The sequence below is a fragment of the Symsagittifera roscoffensis genome, chromosome 9, assembly GCF_963678635.1.
Source record: "Symsagittifera roscoffensis chromosome 9, txSymRosc1.1, whole genome shotgun sequence".
In the NCBI taxonomy this organism is placed as follows: domain Eukaryota; kingdom Metazoa; phylum Xenacoelomorpha; order Acoela; family Convolutidae; genus Symsagittifera; species Symsagittifera roscoffensis.
The window spans coordinates 31,324,581-31,345,619 of NC_087070.1; the positions used below are offsets into that span (position 1 = coordinate 31,324,581).

Genomic DNA, 21,039 nt, shown 5'->3' on the forward strand with positions numbered 1-21,039 from the left:
GGTTAAATTTATCGTTTGCCTAGTATGAGTTTTTATCGAGACATACGACAACCTTTTATTTTCATTATTTTCCTTTTTTTAATGTTTGTATTGTATTGCAAGTGATGCGAAGCTCCGCTACGTCTCTTGTAAAATTTAAAAAACTTGCAGTTAATTTTTTGCTTTGTAATTCGAAAATTGATTTTCGGTTCTTAGCGTTCATTTTCACTTTTTTATCTATCTGTAGGCTATCATTATTTCAAATTAGGACCAAAACTGAAAACGAACCGAGCGGTAGTTAGTTAAATAAACTTTAATTCTGTTGATCAGTGCCTTCATTAATTAATAATAGGGGAGAAATATAATTGACCAGAGTCAGCAACGGCAGCTCTAAACTATTTTATGTAAATGTTATTAAATTTATCGAATTGTTTGATATTAAATAGTAATCCTGGTCCTTCAATTTGAGAGACCGATTTAGTGCATAAATACGTTCAGTATTTATACGTTGCGAATTTTCGGAAACTAACTAAATTTCAAGGTCTCAGGAACTATAATACGGAACTGGCGTCAGGAAATAGGCAGCAGTGAATCCAAAAGACAAGGTTGTGTAACTTTCAGGTGCTTAACTGGAAGAAGTATCTGCGGATACCTCGTGACATAATTCCCATTTCGCATAACTGCGTTGACTTCATTCAACACATTTGTCGCGATCAAAGAAATCGACTTGGATCTCGCTCAGTGGACGAGCTCAAAAACCACCCGTTTCTATCTTGCCTTCCCTTCGAGGAACTACGGACCACTGTGGCACCGTATATTCCCGAGATCAAACATGAAATGGACACTCAGCATTTCCAGAGTGAAGACGGACATCTAATGGCGAAACCGGTGAACAACTCGGATTATCAACCTGATCACACTTTGAAGCACCCCGATCATGCATTTTATGAGTTTACATATCGCAGGCCGATGCCAAATTTCCCAAACTCCGCAGGAGCGTCGCCAGAATTAACGTCGGCAGGCTTCGGTAAAATTCCGAAAAGTAAATCAGTCGGATCGGGTCTGACTAGCAAGTTGTTCAAGTCCAGTACTAACTTGACTGATCTGGAATTGTCAAAGGAATCAGAAGCAGACGAAATTGATGGTCTATACAAACATAACAGCCAGAAGTCGGGAACTTCGATGGCTAAAAAGTTCTTTAATGGTTTAAGAAGCTTCAAATCTTCTGAAAATTTAGTCGACGAAAATTGTAGCAGCGGCGGCCATGATCAAACATTCTTGAGCGGGACTTCTCAAGGATCCAGTAAAAGTTCAAGTAGGAAAGAGAAAACTAAAAATTCAACTAATCAAGTTGTTAGTAATAATAGTCAACAACATCAACAGCAGCAGCAACAACAACAACAACATCATCGAAGGCATTCGTCTGAATTGGCAATGGAAGTTGATCAACCTTCGAATGAATCGAATGGAGACTATGTAATGTTCGCGCAAACTCAGAAAACATATCAAAGCAATGGAACTACTTATGGTTTGCAATCAACGCCCGCAAAAGATCAAAGCGAAGGGACAAGAAACAACCTTAATAAAGGTTATCCTAATCCAAGTCAAGGTCTCTATCAATTAACCAGACCGCCCCCTGTTAATGCACCTTTGAGGAAGAATTTTGGAACTGACATCGAGTGTGAAACGTCACAAAACAGAATGCACAAATCTGGGTTCAACCCTGGTCAGCCAGTATTGTCATCGAGTAAAAAAGGGTCTTCTATCAATAGGAACCAACGCAATGATGACATACTTACAAACTCGTCGCAATTACGTAATCATCAAAATGTGAATATGATTGTTACGCAGTCTTCTTCGTCACAACGCATCAGTGGTGGCGCTGGAAGTTCGAGACAGAAGTATGAACAGAATCTGAACATGTTCTTATCTAGACCGGAAATTGCAGCTGGTGGAAACGGAAGTCAAGAGCAAAGAAGTCAAACTGCAATGTATGCGTACAATAACATGTCGAGCAGAGACCAAAGGTGCAGAAGTGTGAAATATGAAGATGATGAGGAAGAATGCTACGTGTGAAAGTTTGCGGGGTTTTGAGAAGTCAAATTTATGAGAAGGTTTAGGTTGAAGTCCTACAGACCCCTTAGGGCGGTGAAACGGTTTTGGTTAGACGTTAGAAAGTGCTAAATTATAATTAACTTGTGACTAAACGTAGCATTTAATTGATAAAATAGTTTAATGGTGTGAAAATTGTGAATTAGATGATTTTGAATTAGCGTGGGTGCAGTGTATCTGATTTTAAAATAATTCTTGTATTAAAACCTCTTTTTTTGATTTATAAAATTTTTAATAAGCATTTGTTAAGGGCTTTAAAGGATATCATGTTTCTGCCTTTTTTTCATCGATTTGGATAGCTTTTTCGGACTTTTAAATAGCAAAAATCAAATTTTGCGCAATCTTGTGTTGTGTGTTGTATGAATTGATTTCTGCTTTGAAATGGATTTAGTAATTTTAGTGCACTATTCATTCGCCACAGTAGAATCCCTGAGTCATATCATTAGTTTCATTTTATCAGATTGATCAAATCTCAATATCTCGAAATCTGTGCTACAATATGTTCCTTCTTCTTCATATTTCTCATCTCTGGTCGCTTCTTTTTGTTCAATTTTCTATCGCTTAATGTGGGTTTGGCTAGTTTAATTGTGTGTATAAATCGAATCTTTTTCTTGCCTAATGCCTTCATCATCCATTACCGGGTCAGGTAACTTTGATTCATAAGTCTCTCGATTTGGCTAAAAATTTTTAGGTAGTCTGATTTGAAATTCAGTCATTATTTTTAATCTGCTGCCAATCAAAACAGCAGTTTGCATAATAAAAGAAAGGAAGAGAGACAAGTTATAGAAGCATTTTTAGGTAAAATGCGTTAAAAACGAAATACTGCCGAGTCGAGATACTGTTGTCAGTGTTGTATGTTCTTAGTCTGAACAAAATGCAATTCATCCGCTTTACTTTGCTTGCAAGTGACTTCTTCACCCCCTCTAAGGTCCCTAATTCATCGTCCAAAATGGATGCCAGGCTAGTCCAATCTTCTCTGTTCTATTCTTTCATTGCTTAATTTGATTTTAAATTCATGAAAAATATCAGCCATGAGGTTAAATAAATTTTTTTTGTACTTTTTTCTTTGAATAGTAGTTTAGGATTCAACGATTTTAGTAATAAGGAACTTGGGGTATTTTGAGTGCCAATCAACGAAGCGAATTTTTAAGCTTGTTTTTTTTTCCGGCAGTGTAAATTTTTTAGTCACGCTCAAATTTATACTTGGAGTTTCGTCGCATGATTTCTTTGTAAATTCAATTCAAATTCATTTACTAAAAGGAAGGAAGATAACCCTCTCCAGTGGCAAAATAGGAAGTTGCATGAAAAAACGTGAATGGTTTCTGGTTTCAAAAAGTTTCCGGCAAAATAAAAAAATTTCTATCAAAAAGTTTATGATATCAAAAAAATGTCAACATAAAAGGTTCTCGAAATTCGAAAAAAACTGAAGTGATGTAGTTATTTTTCTTTGAATTTCTAAGTAAAAACAAAAGTTTTTCGGTGTACTTGTTCATTGAATTTTTTCCTTCTGTCTGTTAGCGATGTTTTTAGTTTTGATTATTTACTTCTGATAGTTTTCAGTGGAATATAATATTTCGCTTGCACCACTACAGTTTCTTTTTGTTTGAGCTATTTAGTAACTTGATTCCTAATGTTATTAGGTTGATTATGAAAAATATACACCCAAAAAACATGCTGAATACACAATACATAAGATGTTTTAAAAACGGTAAGTAAAATGAGTTCACCTCTTTTCCGTCTTAGATCAGTTGTGTAGCATTCGATTATTGTTTCAGATTCAATTTGAATGTGCCTTGTTATTTAAATTTTGTTCACTCAATCACACTGATTAAGCAGAAGAGATGACTTCATCAGCAGACTTCATGAACATGCAGATCAACTTGAAGCACAACCAGACTGAGTTGGCGGACTTCATGAGTGAACTGCAGTCGTGGGAGACAGACATCAAGCAGAAAGACGAGGTCATTAAATCAATCGCTACTGGGGCGGGGGCTACTAGTTCTGGAGAGGGAGGGAAAATGGGAGGGACTGGGGATGGTGAACAGTCAAGGCCGCCTGTGAGGAATATTGCAACTAAGCCCAAAGTGGAGAAAAAGGCAGTGAAAGAGGATTTAAAGGACGAGGAGTCGCCGAAGAAACAGAAAATTAAAGTAAGTTGCCATGAAGATATTTAGAGAACCATGAACTGTTGTAAAAATTTGCGAGTTTGACAGACCCCGTGATCATTGATGAAGTCTAACTAATGTAGCATTCGGCCTTGTTAAAATAAACGAATTAAATAATTGAGCACTCTTCTATGATCTAGTGAATCGTTTGCTTAATCTTCAACTAATGAGCACTTGCTAAAATGTACCAAGATAATTAATTATTTATAGATATTTAACTAAGATATTAAACTGATTGCTAAGCTGAGTTGAATAATTTCCGTGAAATTGAAGCAATTATTCGTTTCAGTCGTACGACTACAGAGCATGGGACAAATTTGACGTGGATAAAGAATGTGAAAAAATTGAGAGTGAATCTGCGAAGAACGAAAACAAAGAAAGTGAACTCGAGGAAAACGACGAAGAAAAAGTGGCCGCTCTTTTGAGACAGAGAGAAAGACAAAAGGCCAGTTTCTACAAAGAGCAGGGCAATAAATGTCTCAAAAATGGTAAACTAAATGATGCCATAATATACTACACAAAGGGCATCGAAGCTGACCCAAATAACGCGCTATTGTATTCAAACAGAGCAATGGCTAATTTGAAACTGGGTAAAAATGATTTAGTCATTGATGATTGCACCGAATCTATTAAGCTAGATGACTCATATTTCAAATCGTACCTGAGAAGAGCTTCGGCTTATCGGAACTTAGGTCAAGTGGAACAGAGTGAGCAAGATTTTAGAACTGTACTTAAGCTGCAACCAGATAACAAAGAAGCTTTGAACGAGCTCAATAAACTGAAATTGGTGAAAGAGAACAAAAGTGGCATTGCGAATACGAATAATATAGTGATGCCGGTAAAGAAAAGTATTGGGAAAAGGTCGAAAGTTCCGCTGAGAAGAATACACGTGGAGGAAATCAGGAGTTCTGAAAATTTGAGTTCTAATTTAGGAGCTCAAGCCAATTTTATCAAAACGAAAGAAACAAAGCCTTCAAAGTCAAAAGTTATTGAGATTGCTTCTGACATTACTGAATCGAAAACAGAGTCACAAAAATTCGACGCAGTTGAATCAAATTGGTCCACTCCATTGAATGACAGTGCGGATAAAACTACCGAAGACACTTCTTCAAGGTTTCACAAGTTAAATGAAAATCTGGAGGCGGAATCACCAAAATCAGACAACCATGTTAAAGTCAAATCAAAAGAAATCCAAATCCCGCCTGTTCCTATGTCCTCAATGCAATTTATTGCAGATTGGAAACAGCTTCACAAAAACCAGGAAAATACTTTCTTGTATTTGAAACAAATACCGTCGCAGAAGCTGACCTCACTCATACCTCATTCGGCGTTCGACTCAACAATGCTAACTACTTTTCTGCAGGTGTTCAAAAACTATTTTGTGCTTAAAAGGCAACCAGAAGTTTTCCCTTACCTCGCTGCGCTTTCGAAAGTTAAGCGATTTTCAACATTGACCATGTTTTTGAGCAAAGAGGAAAAACAGGTTGTAAAGGAACTGTTTGAATTCGTAGAGAGAACTGAAACTGTTTCTATTGATCAAATTTCATCTGTAAAGAAATTGTACTCTATGTAAATTTGAATTAATTTTTCACTTCTATTTTTTGTAACGAAAAGACGGAGTTGTCCTTGCACTGTAAAATACCAAATCAGTTTGTGTAGCAATCTCAATCTTACCGCCAAACCTTTTACTATATTCAATTTAATAGATTCTGGAAAATATTCTCAAGAAAAAGTACAGCGTTATATGTTTTTCCATGATTATTGTTCCGCATATTTACACAAGCAGAGCGTAGTTCTTAATAAAAATTCTTTTTTCTAATCCAAGTCACAAATATAAATTTTATTTTTGGTGGCATCATTTTCACAAAACTGGTTAAAAGACCGTCTACTCCCCTGTTTTCTGTATATTGTCCCTTTTTACCGAATCACACTCCATTCAAAACTTGCAGGGGGGGATTTTTGACGCAATTTTTGAATTTTTTTTTTCATTTTCTCAAAAAGTACCTCAATAAATCTGAAATAATTAAAGACTTCAAACAAAAGAAATGTTATTGGAATCTTACCTGCATAAGCTGCCGCGCCCTGTTTCTCTATAAAATATTTATGGCCTTAGAAAATGCCCAAATTTTAAACTGTTGTTCGTTTCTTCGAAAACAGATCTACCGTGCCAAAAAGAAATCTGAGAACAAGCGTTCAGTGGCAATAAACGGCATTAGAATTCCTCCTTGCATAAATAAAAACGGCTACGCCCTTATTTTTGTGGAAAAGAGTCATAGAAATATTAATTGTCGAATTTTGAAGTTATGACCATTTGGAGTTTTTTTGTGTCGAAAAAAAAGCGCTTTAAAAGTTTCGGCCCCACCAGAAACGCGCAGGGATAAACAATTTAATTTTCCTTCAAATGACACAAAATTGGGCAACTAAATTGATAAAACAAACGCAAAAAAATGACCCAAAAAGCTATTAAGCGAAAAAAGGAGAAATCAGATTTATTTAAGTTACAAGTTGAAGCAATAAATCGGAAAAAATAACATAGTAAACAATCATGAATGCTAAAAAAACACTTTTGTGTTATATTTGTTATTTATGATGTAATTTATGTTCTTATTTACAATTTAGATAACTGTACATTGTTGGTAAAACTAACTTTGCTGTTTTTATCACACCACCCAGAAAAAACTTGTAATCTGAAAAAAAAAATTAAAAAAAAAAACGTTATATTTTTTAATAGTCGGAACATTCTGTGCTATTGTAGATTAGCAATTTTTTGGAACAACTCAATAATCCGATAACAAGCGAGTAATTGCATTCCAGAAACGTTTAGGAAGAAAATCATAAAAAGGCTCGGTTCAACGGCGTTGAAATTTTGGCTCGTTTTAAGTCTGTTTTGTATTGGTCGTTTTCGCTAAGTCGGTAGGAAAATAACTACAAGGAAACTTAATCCAACATTAACTATCGCAACTGGAGCATTCTGTCGTACTTGGACATAAACCGTCGAATTAGTTAAGTTGTATCAACCTTTTTTGTTGTTTTCAATACTTGTGAATAGTAATTCGTTTTTCGGGTTGGCAAAAACTCCCATATAATGTTCATTTATGAAAAATTTATACCTCACAGTTCAATGCGTACTCAATGTTTATAATAAACGCTTTGTTACCCTAAAATTGTGTCATTAAGTCTTCTCCATAAACGGAAAATCTATGACAAGCATTTGTCCAGAAAAAGTTTTTTAAACTAACCAAACAAACGAACACAGACAAAAAAGTTAAACAAAATCGCTCATAGCAAGGAAAATTACTGAATGGTTCAATTACGTTTTATTTTGGTTGAAATAGTTTTTTCTTTCAAAAATTTCTCATAACCGTTAAAAGATTTTGAATTTTCAAAAATTTAAATTTTGAAACGGCGCACAGGCAATTCGGTCAAATTAATTTTAGCCAATTTGAAATTCAGACAATTCAGCCGAAAGTGTACAGACAATTATGCCAGTTTTTTAAATCGCTAGACTCGAAAGAAAATCGAAATTGGAGTTATTTCTCAATTGAAGGTCGCCATTGGAAGTGCTTAGCTCGCGTCGTCTCTTCGTGGCAAAAACTGGCTCTAAATTTTGTATAGAGTCCTACCCTCTGTTTGCAATCTCGCAACACGTTGGCGCGAGTGCCTCTTAATGGCTGAATTGTGTCTGGCTGAAATGTCTGCATACTTTCGGTTGAGTTGTTTGAATTTCGGCTCATATCGGTTGTTTTGAATTTGGCCAAATTTTGAAACAAGTGATAGTATATGATAAGGCATATGCACACACAACTAAATGATATCTTAGAGTTTAGGATTTTCTTTATATTTTCTGGCCGAAAATTCCATGTTTTGCTATTTTGAAAAATATATTTCAAGGCTTTATTCTGATTGGATCCGATTAACAAATCGAAAGAAACTTGAATCTTTATTGCAAATTATATTAGCCCATTTATCGTTTTGATAGTTTTGGGTCGCATAACAAAAAATACCCGAGTTCTGTATACATCTATTTAGATTTATCAGAATTTAATCAGATCTTCACCATTTTTTTTAGAACGTGGAGGCTTTGGTAGCTTTCGCATCGGTTGGCATGATAGCTGCACACAAAAAACGAGCATTTATTAATGAAAATTTTGTATTTTGACTGATTTCAAAACAACATAATACCACCGAAATAGCTCATAGCTGAAAGAGATACAATTTTCCCTTAATTTAATTTCACCGCATCGAAGGATGCCCAAAGCTTTCGGTTTTTTCTCAAAAAGTTACCGCAAAATATTATTGCGAGATTCGAAGTTTGTCGGTAAAAAACAACTTAATTCTTTTTTAGCTTAGGTAAATTCTTACTGACTGGGTAAAAATAATTTTTTACCATTAAACAGGCGAAATAATTAAGAATCCAAATTGACTGTTCAAAACTTCTTTTTTGATTTAATTCCCTGGAACTTTGTTTATTTCGACCATCAAAATTGAAGAGATTGGATTCTTTAACATTGATTTGGAATGCGGAGGCTTTCGCAAATTTCTGATCCGTTGAAATGATAGCTGCACACGACTAAACGGCCGTTTATTAATGCAATTTTTGTAATTTGACGTATTTCAAAGCAACAACATCACCGAAGTTTCTCATAGCTAAAAGAGATACAAATTTTCCTTAATTTAATTTCACCACAACGTTTTTTTAATCAAAAAGACGGCAAAATAATATTGCGAGAATCGAAGTTTGTCGGTAAAAAACAACCGATAATTCCTTTTTTACGCTAGATAAATTCTTATTGACTGTGTCAAAACAAATATTTATGCCATTTAACAGGTGCAACAATTAGGAACCCAACTTGACGGTTCGAAATTTGTTTTGCTTAACTTTATAGAGCTTTTTTTTCGACCATAAAAAGTGAAGAGAAAATATGTATTTCTGTTTTTTTTTCACACAAACACAGATTTGATAATTGAACAAAAAATGAGCCTTATTTGCACAGATAGGGTCGAATCATTATAAATCAATCGACACTTTCAAAGTTTATACCTCAACTTCCAATGAGACATTTTAAAGTTTTCTGAAAAAAAGTCAGTTTTAGCCAATTTATTATTATAGCAATAATTTTAACATTTATTGAATACCAACGGCATTGGCGCGTAGCGAACAATTGATCCGTTGCGCTTACCTCAGGCATATTCTGGCTGATAAACCTCAAATTTAAACAGGCAGAGATGTCTGGCATATTTTGGCCAAAAAATCTATATATAATTGTGACCAAAACGCGACCTTGCGAGCAATAGGTCGACAATTATCCACTAATCACCTCTAAATTTTAAAAGACTATTCGTTCTCAAGATTGTTTACACAGATAATAAGTTTAAGTTGAAATATTAAGCTTTTCGCAGACAAGCTACATATCATGTGCTTCAACAAAAAAGGCTTTATTCACTAATAATACTGCTCACTCGTATATCAGTTTTCCGACTGCCCTTCAAGGCTCATTAAAATGTTTGTTTTTTTGAAAACAATTTTTTTGATTTATCTCCCGGGGTTTGAGAAATTAGAAGATTAGCAAATCAGCATCTTATCCTGAAAATACGACCAACTCACTTGTCTCTGTTCATTTTAGATTGTATCAAATGCATGTGATAAGAACGCAATATATTGCGCGTTATTTATCCCAAGTTGGTCAAACTAGCAATTTTCAAACCCAGGACCAACAAGATTTTTATCGACCTATGTTTTTTTTTAGCAGTTGTCCCAGCTCCAAGAAGCAATGAAAATCAAGAAAGGACAGACATAGAAGAAAAAATTGCAGATAGATGTAACTCAGTTTTTGCACAACTCGGCAAATAATCGGGATCATTCGCTTTCAAAGAAACTCCAAGTAAAAAGATTTTGCGTTCGTGTTCATTTCGTTCTGTAAGAAAATAATAATTTTACGATAAAATAGATAAACTCAGGAAAACAACATTTTTCAGTTGGTATAAAAATTCTGTCGAAATTCCTAACTATAAAATTCCAAAACTGACTGAATAACAAACACCTTACGCTTAAACGATGTTTTTCGTTCCTTTTGCCAATGCCACTATGGCTGGAACTTTCTTCGCTACTTGTACGTCAGATAATCGGCCTGAGTTTCTTTGCGAATAGGGGTCAGAGCTGCGTGAAAAATTTCCGAAAAAAAAATAAAAATGTAAGCTAAAATTTATTATTTTTGTCTATAACGTAGACCATGTTGAATTTGTCATTCCACGCAAACAAAATTGACTCGAATTTTGCGAATCCAAACTTGAAATTTCTAAGTTTTTATACTCTAAGTTACATTTCTGTTTGTCAAAAAAAAGCCCATGATTTTTGATTAATTAAAATTTTGGCTAAAAATTTTGTAGCTATATTCAAAATACTAAGATTTTTATTCATAGTTCTGAGTGATCTATAAAATTTTATCTCAATTAGTTATAACTAAAATTCCGACTATCTGTGAGATTTATTCCCTTCAACCAAGAGGGTTTCATGTATAAGAAAACTTTTGGTCATTATGTTTTCGGACAAAACACAAAATTGTTTAACAAAAATAAAAATAAAACACTTCTTTGATTTATGGATAAATGCTTATCAAATAATTTTCATTCATTACCCTGGCAATAAGCAAGCTTTATCATCGATTTGTCGGAATGTACACTGTTTGTTCGGGTTAACAGCTAGTTTTAAAAATCAGTTTAATTACTTATGATGCTGATGTGCTGACATGCTAATTCTCATGAAATTACAGGCTAGGTGATTTTTTTTGGCATAAAGGGCTACGCCCAATTATTTTTAAACAAGAAGCTTTGATTCTCGGAAATGTCAATTTTCTGATTTGTTGACCATTTTTCTGGACTTTACTCAAAAAAATCCTGTCAAATCTGATGTTATCGGTTAAATCGACACTGCAAGCTGTAAAAAAGCTCACTTTTATTAGTTTGCTACGCCTAGTTTCTTTAGAAGAAAGTTATGGCCTTCAAACAAGTGGAATTTTTGTTTTGTTACTCTAATCGAAAAGTAACTTGCCAATTCTCAGGTTAAGTTTTCAATCGAGATACCTGATTTTGGGAATCTACTATACTTTACTGGCCACGACCTGCTTTAAGCAGAAAAAATTACGGATTTTGGAAAGTCAAATTTTTGAACTCAGACCCTTTTTTTAGAAACTTTTCGAGTTTTCTTATTAACTACCCTATCAACAATTTTTATTGCAAAAGCGGCTACTCTTCTGTTAGAGAAAGGTTTTGTTTTTTTTGGAAAATTCGATAATTTAAAAAAAAATTTCTCGCTTATTTTATTACGTGTTGCGGAAAGTCAAATTTGTGAAATTACACATTTCATATCGCATCAGAATAGCACACTCAAAAAAATCAAACACACACCTACATCCAGCTTTATCGAGCCATATGAAAATTTTGGCTCACCTAGGTTTTTTCAACATCTTTAGTTTTGTCGAATCATGATTTTTATGATTTCTTGTATCGCAATTAATGCGAAGTTCCGCTTCGCCTTTGTGTAAAAAATGCTTAATCTAGAGTTTTCTCACAAAATTTTGTATGTTTGGAATTGCAGTACAAGATTTTTCCAATAATAAGAATTGTATGACAAGCATTTTTGGTGAACCCGGGATAATAGTTCTAATATGTAAATAAATTCTGTCATTTTGAACATAACGGTAAGAATTTGCCAATTAATTGAAGGTCCTTATTGGCTAGAAGCCAGTGTGTTCCGTTTGATTGTTGCTCCGGTCAATCTTCAAAGTGGAAAGGCTCTCTGGCCTTCGATGTTTTTGCCTCGCAAAGTCGGGTATCACGAATAACAGTCGCAGGGCTTTGAGGGTTATATCATTTCAAGTCCTTTCAGCCGCTGTTCGGAATCTAAAATTTTCTGTGTCAGAAAAGTTGCCCGTTTTACACATTAGTTGTTACGATTACTGAACGCAGGGAAGAGATTTGTCTTCAGGTGTTTTAGTTTTTTAATTTCTGTAATATGTTTTTTTTTGAAAGCAAAAGCAAAAAAAATTATTTAAATGGTTCCAGTGATTGATCATATTAACTCCGTTTCAGTTGCGATTCGATCTTGAACTTCAGTATCGAGAAAAATCAAATTGAAGTTTTCGACTTTTTCTCAGTTCGAGCAAATAAAGCAAGCGATCACGCTGATAATAGAAGTTTCTGTAAATTTAGTTTTAGAAGTTTTTTCCGTCTTTTTGAGAATAAAAGTTAAATATAAAACTAAAAAAGAAATATTCAGCAAAATTTTGAACAAATTTTAGAAGCATTTTTTGATTTTCTAATCACTTTAACATTTTTCGAATAAAACTGTTGTTGAATAGGCCTAAATTACTAATACTATTGAATATGATTAAGTTTTAGGTCTTCTTCCTGATCCTTTCATCTCGCCACGAACAGAAAACGACACAATATTAGAATATATATTTTTTTTAGTTTTGGCATTATTGTGGTCGGAATTTTCTGTGCTCAGTAACTTGCCCTGTAACCGGCTCTTCTTTTTTCACAGAGCAATGAGAGAGAGACTGAACACAATTTCTAGTGCTGCTTTATTTTACCTAATATTACCTTATTAGTGGAAATTTATTCTATTGATGTTAATCCGTTCAACTTTTTAAAAATTTCTTAATAGTATCAGGGGCCGATTTAGGGGGGGGGGGGGGGGGGGGGGAGGGGCTGACGTCTCCCATCAGGTATTCGAACCCCTGCCGACCCAAAGGGTCCCCCTTTGGTACTTTTTAAGAAATCCATTTTTGGCCGACCGACGCTAAAATTTTTCTAAAGGCTCCTAAGGCGCCAATACATACTAATTGTGAGAGGGGAGCGCGCGCCAAAAAAACGCGTTGTTTTTGGTCAAAATTTTCCAAAAAGTGCCTAAATTTTCCAAAAACGCCTTTTTTGGACTGTTTTTTCAAAATATTGCCTGCAGCGCAGAAAATTTGGCCAAAACAGGGATTAAACCGTGCTTAGGGATAGCTCGAAAAATCAATTCGGTCGACCTAAAAAAAGTCGACAAAATTTTGGAAATTTTTTTGAAAATCCGCCCCCCCCTCTAGAAAATCTTAGATCCGCCCCTGAATACTACCTTTTTGTTGATCGTTTTCCAGCATCATGATTTTGAATCAAATTATATCGGCTAAATTTTTTTGTTTTAAATTTTTTTTTCGTAAAAGTTGATTGGCCTTTTCTCTTCAATGTATCTTCAAGACAACAAAACATCATTTCAAAAGTTTCTGTTCTCAAATACAGTCAGTTTGAGCCCGTAGCCAGTGCAGCAGGTGAAGTCTGGAACTGTTTTTCTTTCATAACCGGGTCTTCCAGTGACTCATCGCCAATAGAAATGGTAGTGTGGGGTCGGAGTATGGAATTGTGGTCTGCTAGTTCCCTGCCTAATTTGGACATATGCTGTTCCCATTTCTGGGTCTGTTCGTCCGGGTTGTTCACGCCTATGTTGTTGTAGTTTGTCCACATGCTACGATGCCATCTCGGTTGCTAAATACAACAGTTCGCTCAGCTCAGAAAAACAATAACCAAGAATTAACCAGAAAACAGTAAACAGTTGTTCGAAAAACGATGGCTGTCGAAAAACAAAGAAAGCATTGTTTTTTCTCAAAACAAAATCTAGCAGCTAAACAGCTTTTAAAATTGAATTTTAATTCTGCTTTTTTTAAGACTAGACCGATTCATGTAATCTCCAAATTTGGACTCATAGCACTAAATAATAATTATAATAATATAGTTCCTGCGAATCGCTGAGGATCTACCAGTAGGCCTTAAGAGTCCTGTCGAGGATAGTCCATTTGTATTATCTCCCCACCTTCCAGACTGTGTTTTTTTGTTGTGCGAAGCTCTTTTTTGCGACTCAAGGCCGTAATATTGCAGCCAAATTTGGTCAAACTGTGGTAGACCTGCAGCTAGAGGTCAAGTGAGAGCGCATCCTCAAACACTATCATTGCCATGGCATATGCTCGAATACACGATCTGACTATTTCAAAGTAAACGCCTTACACTATGCTATAGCCCTTATTTAAAAAGGGTTATAAATAAGGGCTATAAATGGGTCGGACAGCAGAAAAAAATAAGGTTTAGGTCCATAAATATAGATAGTATAATACTTAGAATCAAAACAGGAAAACAATTACTTAGACAAAATAGCCAAAAGCTTGGTAAATTTTGGTTCATGTAAATGTTCTCCGCCTCGGTCTGGAAAAACGCGCCGTCTCCGCCTTGTTCTGGAAAGTTGCGCCGTATGCACCGTGGTCTGGGCTAACTCGACTCTGATTGCTAAAGTCGCGCCGCATCCACCACGGTCGCAAAGAATTGTTTCTTAGTCGCGCCGTCTCCGCCTCGGTCTGGAAAAACGCGCCGTATCCGCCTTGGTCTGGAAAGTCGCGCCGTCTCCACTCTGAACGCGAAAGTCGCGCCGCTTCCACTACGGTCGCTATAAAATGATTATTGGTCGCGCCGTCTCCGCCTCGGTCTGGAAAGTCTAGAGAGCCGTTGCCTTTTGAGTCGCGCCGTATCCCCCATGGTCGCGAAAGTCGCGCCGTCTCCACCTCGGTCGAGAAAGCCCTGAAAAACTTTTTTTTAAGTCCCGCCATCTCCATGTTGGTCTGAAAAGTCGCGTCGTCTCCATCTAGGTCCGGAATGTCTGGGAATGGCTAAGTTTGGTCGCGCCGGTCACGCCGTTTCTTGAGCCGCAGGGCCGCACCGTATCCGCCTCGATCGCGAAAGTCGCGCCTTAGTTTTTCGGTCGCGAAATTCTGGAAATGGCAACTCTTGGTCGCGAGAGTCTGGACATATCAAATGTGAGTAGCGATGTTTTGGTCGCGCCACCTCCGCTTCGGTCGCGATAGTCGCGACAGATCATCATGGTCGCAAAAGTCTGGTAATGCCAGGTTTTGGTCACCAAAGTCTGGAAATGCCTAATTTTGGTCTGGAAAGTCTGGAAATGCCAAAATTTTATCGCGAAAGTCTGGACATGAGTCTGGGACCTCGACCCGGGGAGATGATGGCGGTCAAACTATATTAGCCTCTTTTTGGTCTTTTCTCTAGGACCAATTGCTCTAAAAAATGGTCGCGTTCATACTCAACATGGAAAGTTGCGATCCGGAAAACAGGAGCTCTTTCATCCTCTTAGTCCATCATAGTAACTAATAAATCTTACATAGCAGTTATTAAGAGTTTTTTGAGCCGCAGTAGTAAAGAAAATTTAGTTTTCGCCAGCCGGACAGGTATATGCAGGGGCGTATTTAGGCGGGCAGGGACCAGAAAGGTTCCCCTTTGGTACCATTTTAGGACATCCAATTTTTAGGACGCCCTGAAAAACGTATTTTTTGTTCAAAACTTTCCATAAAGTGCTTGAGCCACGTTTTTTGGTTTGATTTTTTTAAAAACCGCTTTGGTGCAAAAAGTTGGTCCAAATGGGGAATTTACAGTGATTTGGGGGAGCTCAAAAAAAATTGTCGGTCTAACAAAGGTCGACAAACTTTTCATCCCCCCTCGAGAAACTCCCAGATCAGACGTGGTACTTTCTCATTACTACTCAATTAATTGCTGGCGCTATGACACCAATTTTCGCGCGAAATTGGTGTTTGATCATGATTAGAACGAAATATAATAGAAAACAGTTTACTGCACTTTTCCGCATCTGACCTTGACTACTGATGTTGGTATGATGGCTTGGAGGGACAAAGCAGCCGCCTCTTTTTCTCCCCTGAAGGGCTCCAGACTTCTGGATGAATCACCGCTCTTCGCACCCCTACTGCGGCTACCCCTGCCACTATCACCGCTTTCGCCCTTCACACTTTTCTTCACTCGTCTGCGATCAACGCTTCAACAAAAATTAAATGTCACGAATCATAAAAGCCCGCTGGCGCAAGAGTTGGCGAAACAATTGATCAATTGGTGTCTTGATAAAAATAAAATTATTAAGTTGCTTCCACATGATCTCTAGTTACAGGGTTATGTATATAGCTTTACAAAATTAAACCTAAATCGCGGTGTGGGAGAACACCATTAAGCCAGCACGGCCCATTTTCAAGTATCTCAGAAGCAAAGAACAAGATAATATCAAAACTAATTAATTGGATCATAGAAACCCCTTTCAAACAGTCGACCCAGGAGCGAAAACGAATTCAAACAAAATTAAGGATTTTTCTTACATTAGGTCTAGTCTTATTTTATTTCCATTCATTGCTTACTTTTGATTTGTATAAATTAAGTTTATATCTGGTTCAGTTATAACATATCACAATGGATCAAACTGGCACTCTTGCTAAATACTTTTTTTCCGGTCAGTTTCAAAACTCTGTACACAAAAAACATTTAACAGAACAAATTTCTTCCCATCCAATAATTCGGTGGCTGAATCCGTCCTGCGCTGATAAATTTTTCTTATTACACTACTAATTTTCAATTTCAGTTAATTTGGTTTTCGGTGTTTGGATGAATGATCCTGTAAATCTTTTAGAGAAATTTTTAATTGCTGGCCTGTTAAAATTCTATCAATTGAAAGAACACTCAATAGAACTGCAAAACTTCATTTTTTTTTAATTTTATGAGTATGTTGATGAAAAACCAAACTGCTTTTGAAATGAATCTCATAATAATTAAAACACACTGCTTTTTTCGGTGAAATTAGCGAACCAGTGATCAACGGTCTCAAAAATTTTTGTGAGTCCTAAAAAGTATTGTTCTTTAACGAAGTTAAACATCTTGTAGCAATGTAATGATGGCGTCAACGGTGCTCTTTTTTGAATGATCTGAAACTAAACTGACTGTTTCGTAATTATCAAACTTCTCCACATATGATTGAGCTCGTCTGAACGCTCAAAAAATTTGCCCAGAAATGGTAGATGCAAAATTGGTCTTTAGGCTGACAGATAAATGAATTTTCCTTCCTTGAAAATTGTTTGCATTTGAAACTGATTGAGTAAGTTTTTGAGAAAATTCAGTGTTTAAAAAAGTGTGTTAAAGGAGCTACTAGTATATTTTTGAATTGTCTGACGAGAACAGTATTGATATTATATCAATCTGTAGTAGATTTTTTGATGACTGCATTGACTTGAAGAAAAACAGTGCTTGCTGCTGATGGATTATATCATTTTCTATACATGTTGATTTGCTTTGAGTAATTTTTAAAAATTCGTACTAGAATTAGACTCAAATATCAATTTTTTTCGATATGTTTTCTTTTCTAATGAATGATTAAATATTTAATATTTCGGTTTTCGGAACTACATTCGTTTTATGCATCAGTTATCTAAATTTAAAAACTGTTGTCTAACCATTTTTTCGTTGCTGCTGCATTTTTTTGAATTAAATGTCAGGCCTCTCTGTTTCTTCCCTGTTAATCAACTAGGAAAACGACCTTCTTAAAGATTAAATTACAAAATACGCTTTTGGGTCATCAGGCTTCAATAATTGCCTCCATTTGTTATCTCAGGCTAGAAAAAAATCCATTTTCTTCCATGTTTTTTTTTCGTTCTAGGTTTCAGCGGTAAAACTTTCAGTAAAAATGTTTTTGATAAACTTTGAGAAAAAATGAACACCAAAAAGATCAGACAGTAAACTTTTGATATTTTTAGTTGAGAGGTCCGACAGACAGAAAAATAAGTCAATGAATGTGCTGCTATGTTCTGTTATTCTTATTGGGAGGCAGCACGTTTTCTTAGTGTTATATCCTCAATTTGTTTTTCGCTTTGCCAAACTTAACGGGAAAGTAATGTTGAAGTTACTATAGGCGCAATGTTTGGCTCTATAAAAAGCAATAATGCATCCCAATTGTTTTGCAGCCTTTCGAAATTATCGTTGCTTAGCGAATTTGGTGGATTGTATATACAGGTCACTACTAGTTTCTGGTTTGTTTGATTTTTCATGAGCTATGACAAGATTCGAAAACCGTTATTTTTGTTTTCAATGTTCTATCCCAGTGTTGGCATAAATGGCAATACCTCATCTTCGCTGAATTCTAATGCAACTTCAAAAAGATTCGTAGCCTCAATTTCGAAAAAAAATTTCATCAGAAAAAATTTAAGCCATGTTTCAGTTAAACAGATGATATGTGGACACTGGTGCAATTGCTTTGTTACTATTTCGAGTTTCTCAGAATTTCAGAAAAAGATCTAGTTTTTTATAAAATTATGTGAAATGTTTAGAATCTTTTTTTATAAGTTTTGATATCTATGTTATCAATATTCCCTGTATAATGTTTTATTTGTTTCTGGTTTGTTCACTTCCTGATACGAATACGGAAAAATACGAATATTGCAAATTTTTAGCCGGAATGCGCAAGAAAGATTCTTTCATATCCCTTCTTCGTTCCCCCTCCAAATCCTTCTCCTACCTCTATTCTTCTTCAATTTTCATTGTTTTTCCAAAATAATTTGATTCCTCAGCAAAAATCATGGCAGTTACAGTTTCGAGTGCAAAATAAGGTGGAAGCGAGTACAAGGGGAGCGAAAACAAATAAAAAAATTGAACAGCTGATTACAAGCAAACGCCTTTGTTACCTATCATCGGAAGTGTATGTCTCTCTTTCGAAGTAGCTACACGAAAAAAATTAACACTTATATAATAAGTTGCGCTTAAATATGGTATCAGTACATTTTGCTTCCCCTATGAAAAGAAAAAATCAATCCAAATTCTATCAATATTGAGAAAAGAAATACATGTTTTTTTTTCGGAATTGGAATCACGACCGAAAAGACTTTGATATGATACCAAGTTCGATTTGTAAGGAGCTTTATTTGAAGCTATTTGAATCGCTCGGAAAAAGAAACAATCCGAATCAATATTTCAATCCTATTTACACCATTAAAAATTAAAAAAAAATGGTTGCAGGTCAGATCTCACAGAACTTTGCGACCACTGTTCTTTTGCCAGTGAAACAAATCAGATTTTTTTAAACAATTTGCATTATTTGTTATGAGACAGGGAGGCCATAAACTTAGCTTTATTTTATATGACATATTAGATTGCTGCGTGTATAGAAAACAAATGTACAAAATACTCTAAAAATCAAGACCTGATTTTGCGAAATTTTTCTTGCATCTCAAATCACGAATGGAAAGATCCAGCTGGCCTTCAAGTTTGGAATTCATTTTTTCTGGTAAAAATATAACTGGTCTGCCAGGTTGAACCAATCATTGGTACTTCCAAATCAACCGGCCAAAGTTGTATATATTTGTATGCATTCAACGTGTCAGTCATACACATTTGTGGTCAACTAACCCCTGTGTCGACGATGGCTTGTCGTATTGTTTGTCCTTGTAGGGTTTCGCATCAGGTCTGGCTTCTAAGGGCACCAATTTATTCTGAAAAAATTACACTTTTTAAAGCTAAAATCTTTCACCGACACAAAAAAATCATCTTAAATAGATAAATTCTGTCCCATTAATTAAGCCTTTCATCCTAAAAATGTTCTAAAAACATTTGTAGAAGTTTTTTCTCTCAATAACTTTTGAAACCTTCAAGAAACAGTTATTTGATACTTTCTAAAAGTGTTTGTGATTCTTGTGTACCTGACTATGTGTGAAAGTAGCTGCTGGATGGCGGTGTTCCAATCGAGGCACCGGACTCTTCGGAATCCTGATGTCCAGGGACCCCACCTTCTCCTGCTCCACCAGATCTCTCACTGTGGACCCCAGAGCGAGGTCGTGGAAGCCCCTGGACATGAGTCTGTTGGTGAAAGCCATGTGAGTGATCGCATTCTGATACATCACCTGGACCTAAACAAACAATTAAAAATTATTGAATCTTTCATTTAGTCTTTCGTAACTGGGCTGCCGTTGGAATGGATTTTTTGTTCCTATTCCCATGTAATGTCTTCTGAGAGTCACATGGAATTGCACGCAGTACCCACGCCTTAAAAATTATTCGTACAACCTAAAAAATCAATCCCTATGCTTGAATTGGTTTTATTGAAGAACTTGACTCATGAAAACAGTGATTCAGGGAAATAACAAAAGAATATGAAAAGCTGCATGTTATTTTGAATCACTAACAGAAATCGCGAGAAATAATCTGGCTTTTCCAGTTGTCATCAAACCTTGACAGAATTTCGGACCGTGAGTTTTTGTTATTTTTATTTTTTTTGTTATTTGTAATTTTTGTTTAAATTTTTTTTCTTATCCATTATTTTCCGATACGTGAGAACTTTTGCAGGTAAAATTTCATTCCCATTCACATTCCATTTCTGATCGGCTGCTCAGCATTATCAACAAGGATGCCTGGCTGCTGTGCAATGACTAAGCGAAAAAATTAGTTGTAAAAAATTCCAGTGAACTAATTTAAGCAATTGTAAAAAAAACGTTGCTTATTTCAAACGTTTTTTTTTGCCATATGTAAGTAGAGGGAAGTGACTGATTTAGTTAATAAACTGCAAAATTGAAGAAATTAAAGATAAGCTAGCATAGAGATGATTACCATTAAAAATTTTTGTCCAACCCGCCAGCCCGGTTCAGCTCCGCTCAAAAAAAGCTAGAAAAGAACTTTTACGCTTGGAGCCTGTGAAAAAATATTGCTCATACAATTTCATAGTACAAAAAATGTATGAATAGCATTCTTACATAAATAGCCTTTTTTTCGAAAACAATTATTTTTTTATCTGAAATATGAAGACATAGGCTGATGCACAACATGTAATGGTGCAAAAATATATAAGACTGCGAATTTCACAAACTGATCAAAAAATATTCGGACAAACAATTTTCAAAAAAAGACTTGCAAGAAAAAATTGTAATTTTGT

The 21,039-nt window shown here is 35.6% G+C and overlaps 4 protein-coding genes across 7 annotated transcripts in view; 2 read left to right on the forward strand and 2 right to left on the reverse strand.

The window, feature by feature from the left end:
• The window catches only part of LOC134853831 (uncharacterized), a 29,395-nt gene extending 26,247 nt beyond the window's left edge, over positions 1-3,148 (forward strand). For both annotated transcript variants that reach the window (XM_063869754.1, XM_063869755.1), the window contains one exon: positions 601-3,148. In XM_063869754.1, coding sequence (XP_063725824.1) covers positions 601-2,055 — 1,455 coding nt within the window. In that variant the 3' untranslated portion in view covers positions 2,056-3,148. The remainder of the gene's footprint in view (positions 1-600) is intronic.
• Positions 1-21,039, reverse strand: part of LOC134854228 (hypoxanthine-guanine phosphoribosyltransferase-like) — a 449,675-nt gene that overhangs the window by 108,045 nt on the left and 320,591 nt on the right. The window lies entirely within an intron of this gene.
• Positions 3,870-5,829, forward strand: LOC134854821 (RNA polymerase II-associated protein 3-like). Its single transcript, XM_063871180.1, has 2 exons — positions 3,870-4,241; positions 4,546-5,829. The coding sequence occupies exons 1-2, from the start codon at positions 3,933-3,935 to the stop codon at positions 5,827-5,829; spliced, it is 1,593 nt and encodes a 530-aa protein (XP_063727250.1). The 5' UTR covers positions 3,870-3,932.
• LOC134854051 (uncharacterized protein DDB_G0284459-like) overlaps positions 13,348-21,039 on the reverse strand; it is a 42,881-nt gene continuing 35,189 nt past the window's right edge. For all 3 annotated transcript variants that reach the window (XM_063870121.1, XM_063870122.1, XM_063870123.1), the window contains 4 exons: positions 19,814-20,020; positions 19,524-19,606; positions 15,945-16,122; positions 13,348-13,781 (listed from right to left, as the gene is read on the reverse strand). In XM_063870121.1, coding sequence (XP_063726191.1) covers positions 13,539-13,781; positions 15,945-16,122; positions 19,524-19,606; positions 19,814-20,020 — 711 coding nt within the window. In that variant the 3' untranslated portion in view covers positions 13,348-13,538. The remainder of the gene's footprint in view (positions 13,782-15,944; positions 16,123-19,523; positions 19,607-19,813; positions 20,021-21,039) is intronic.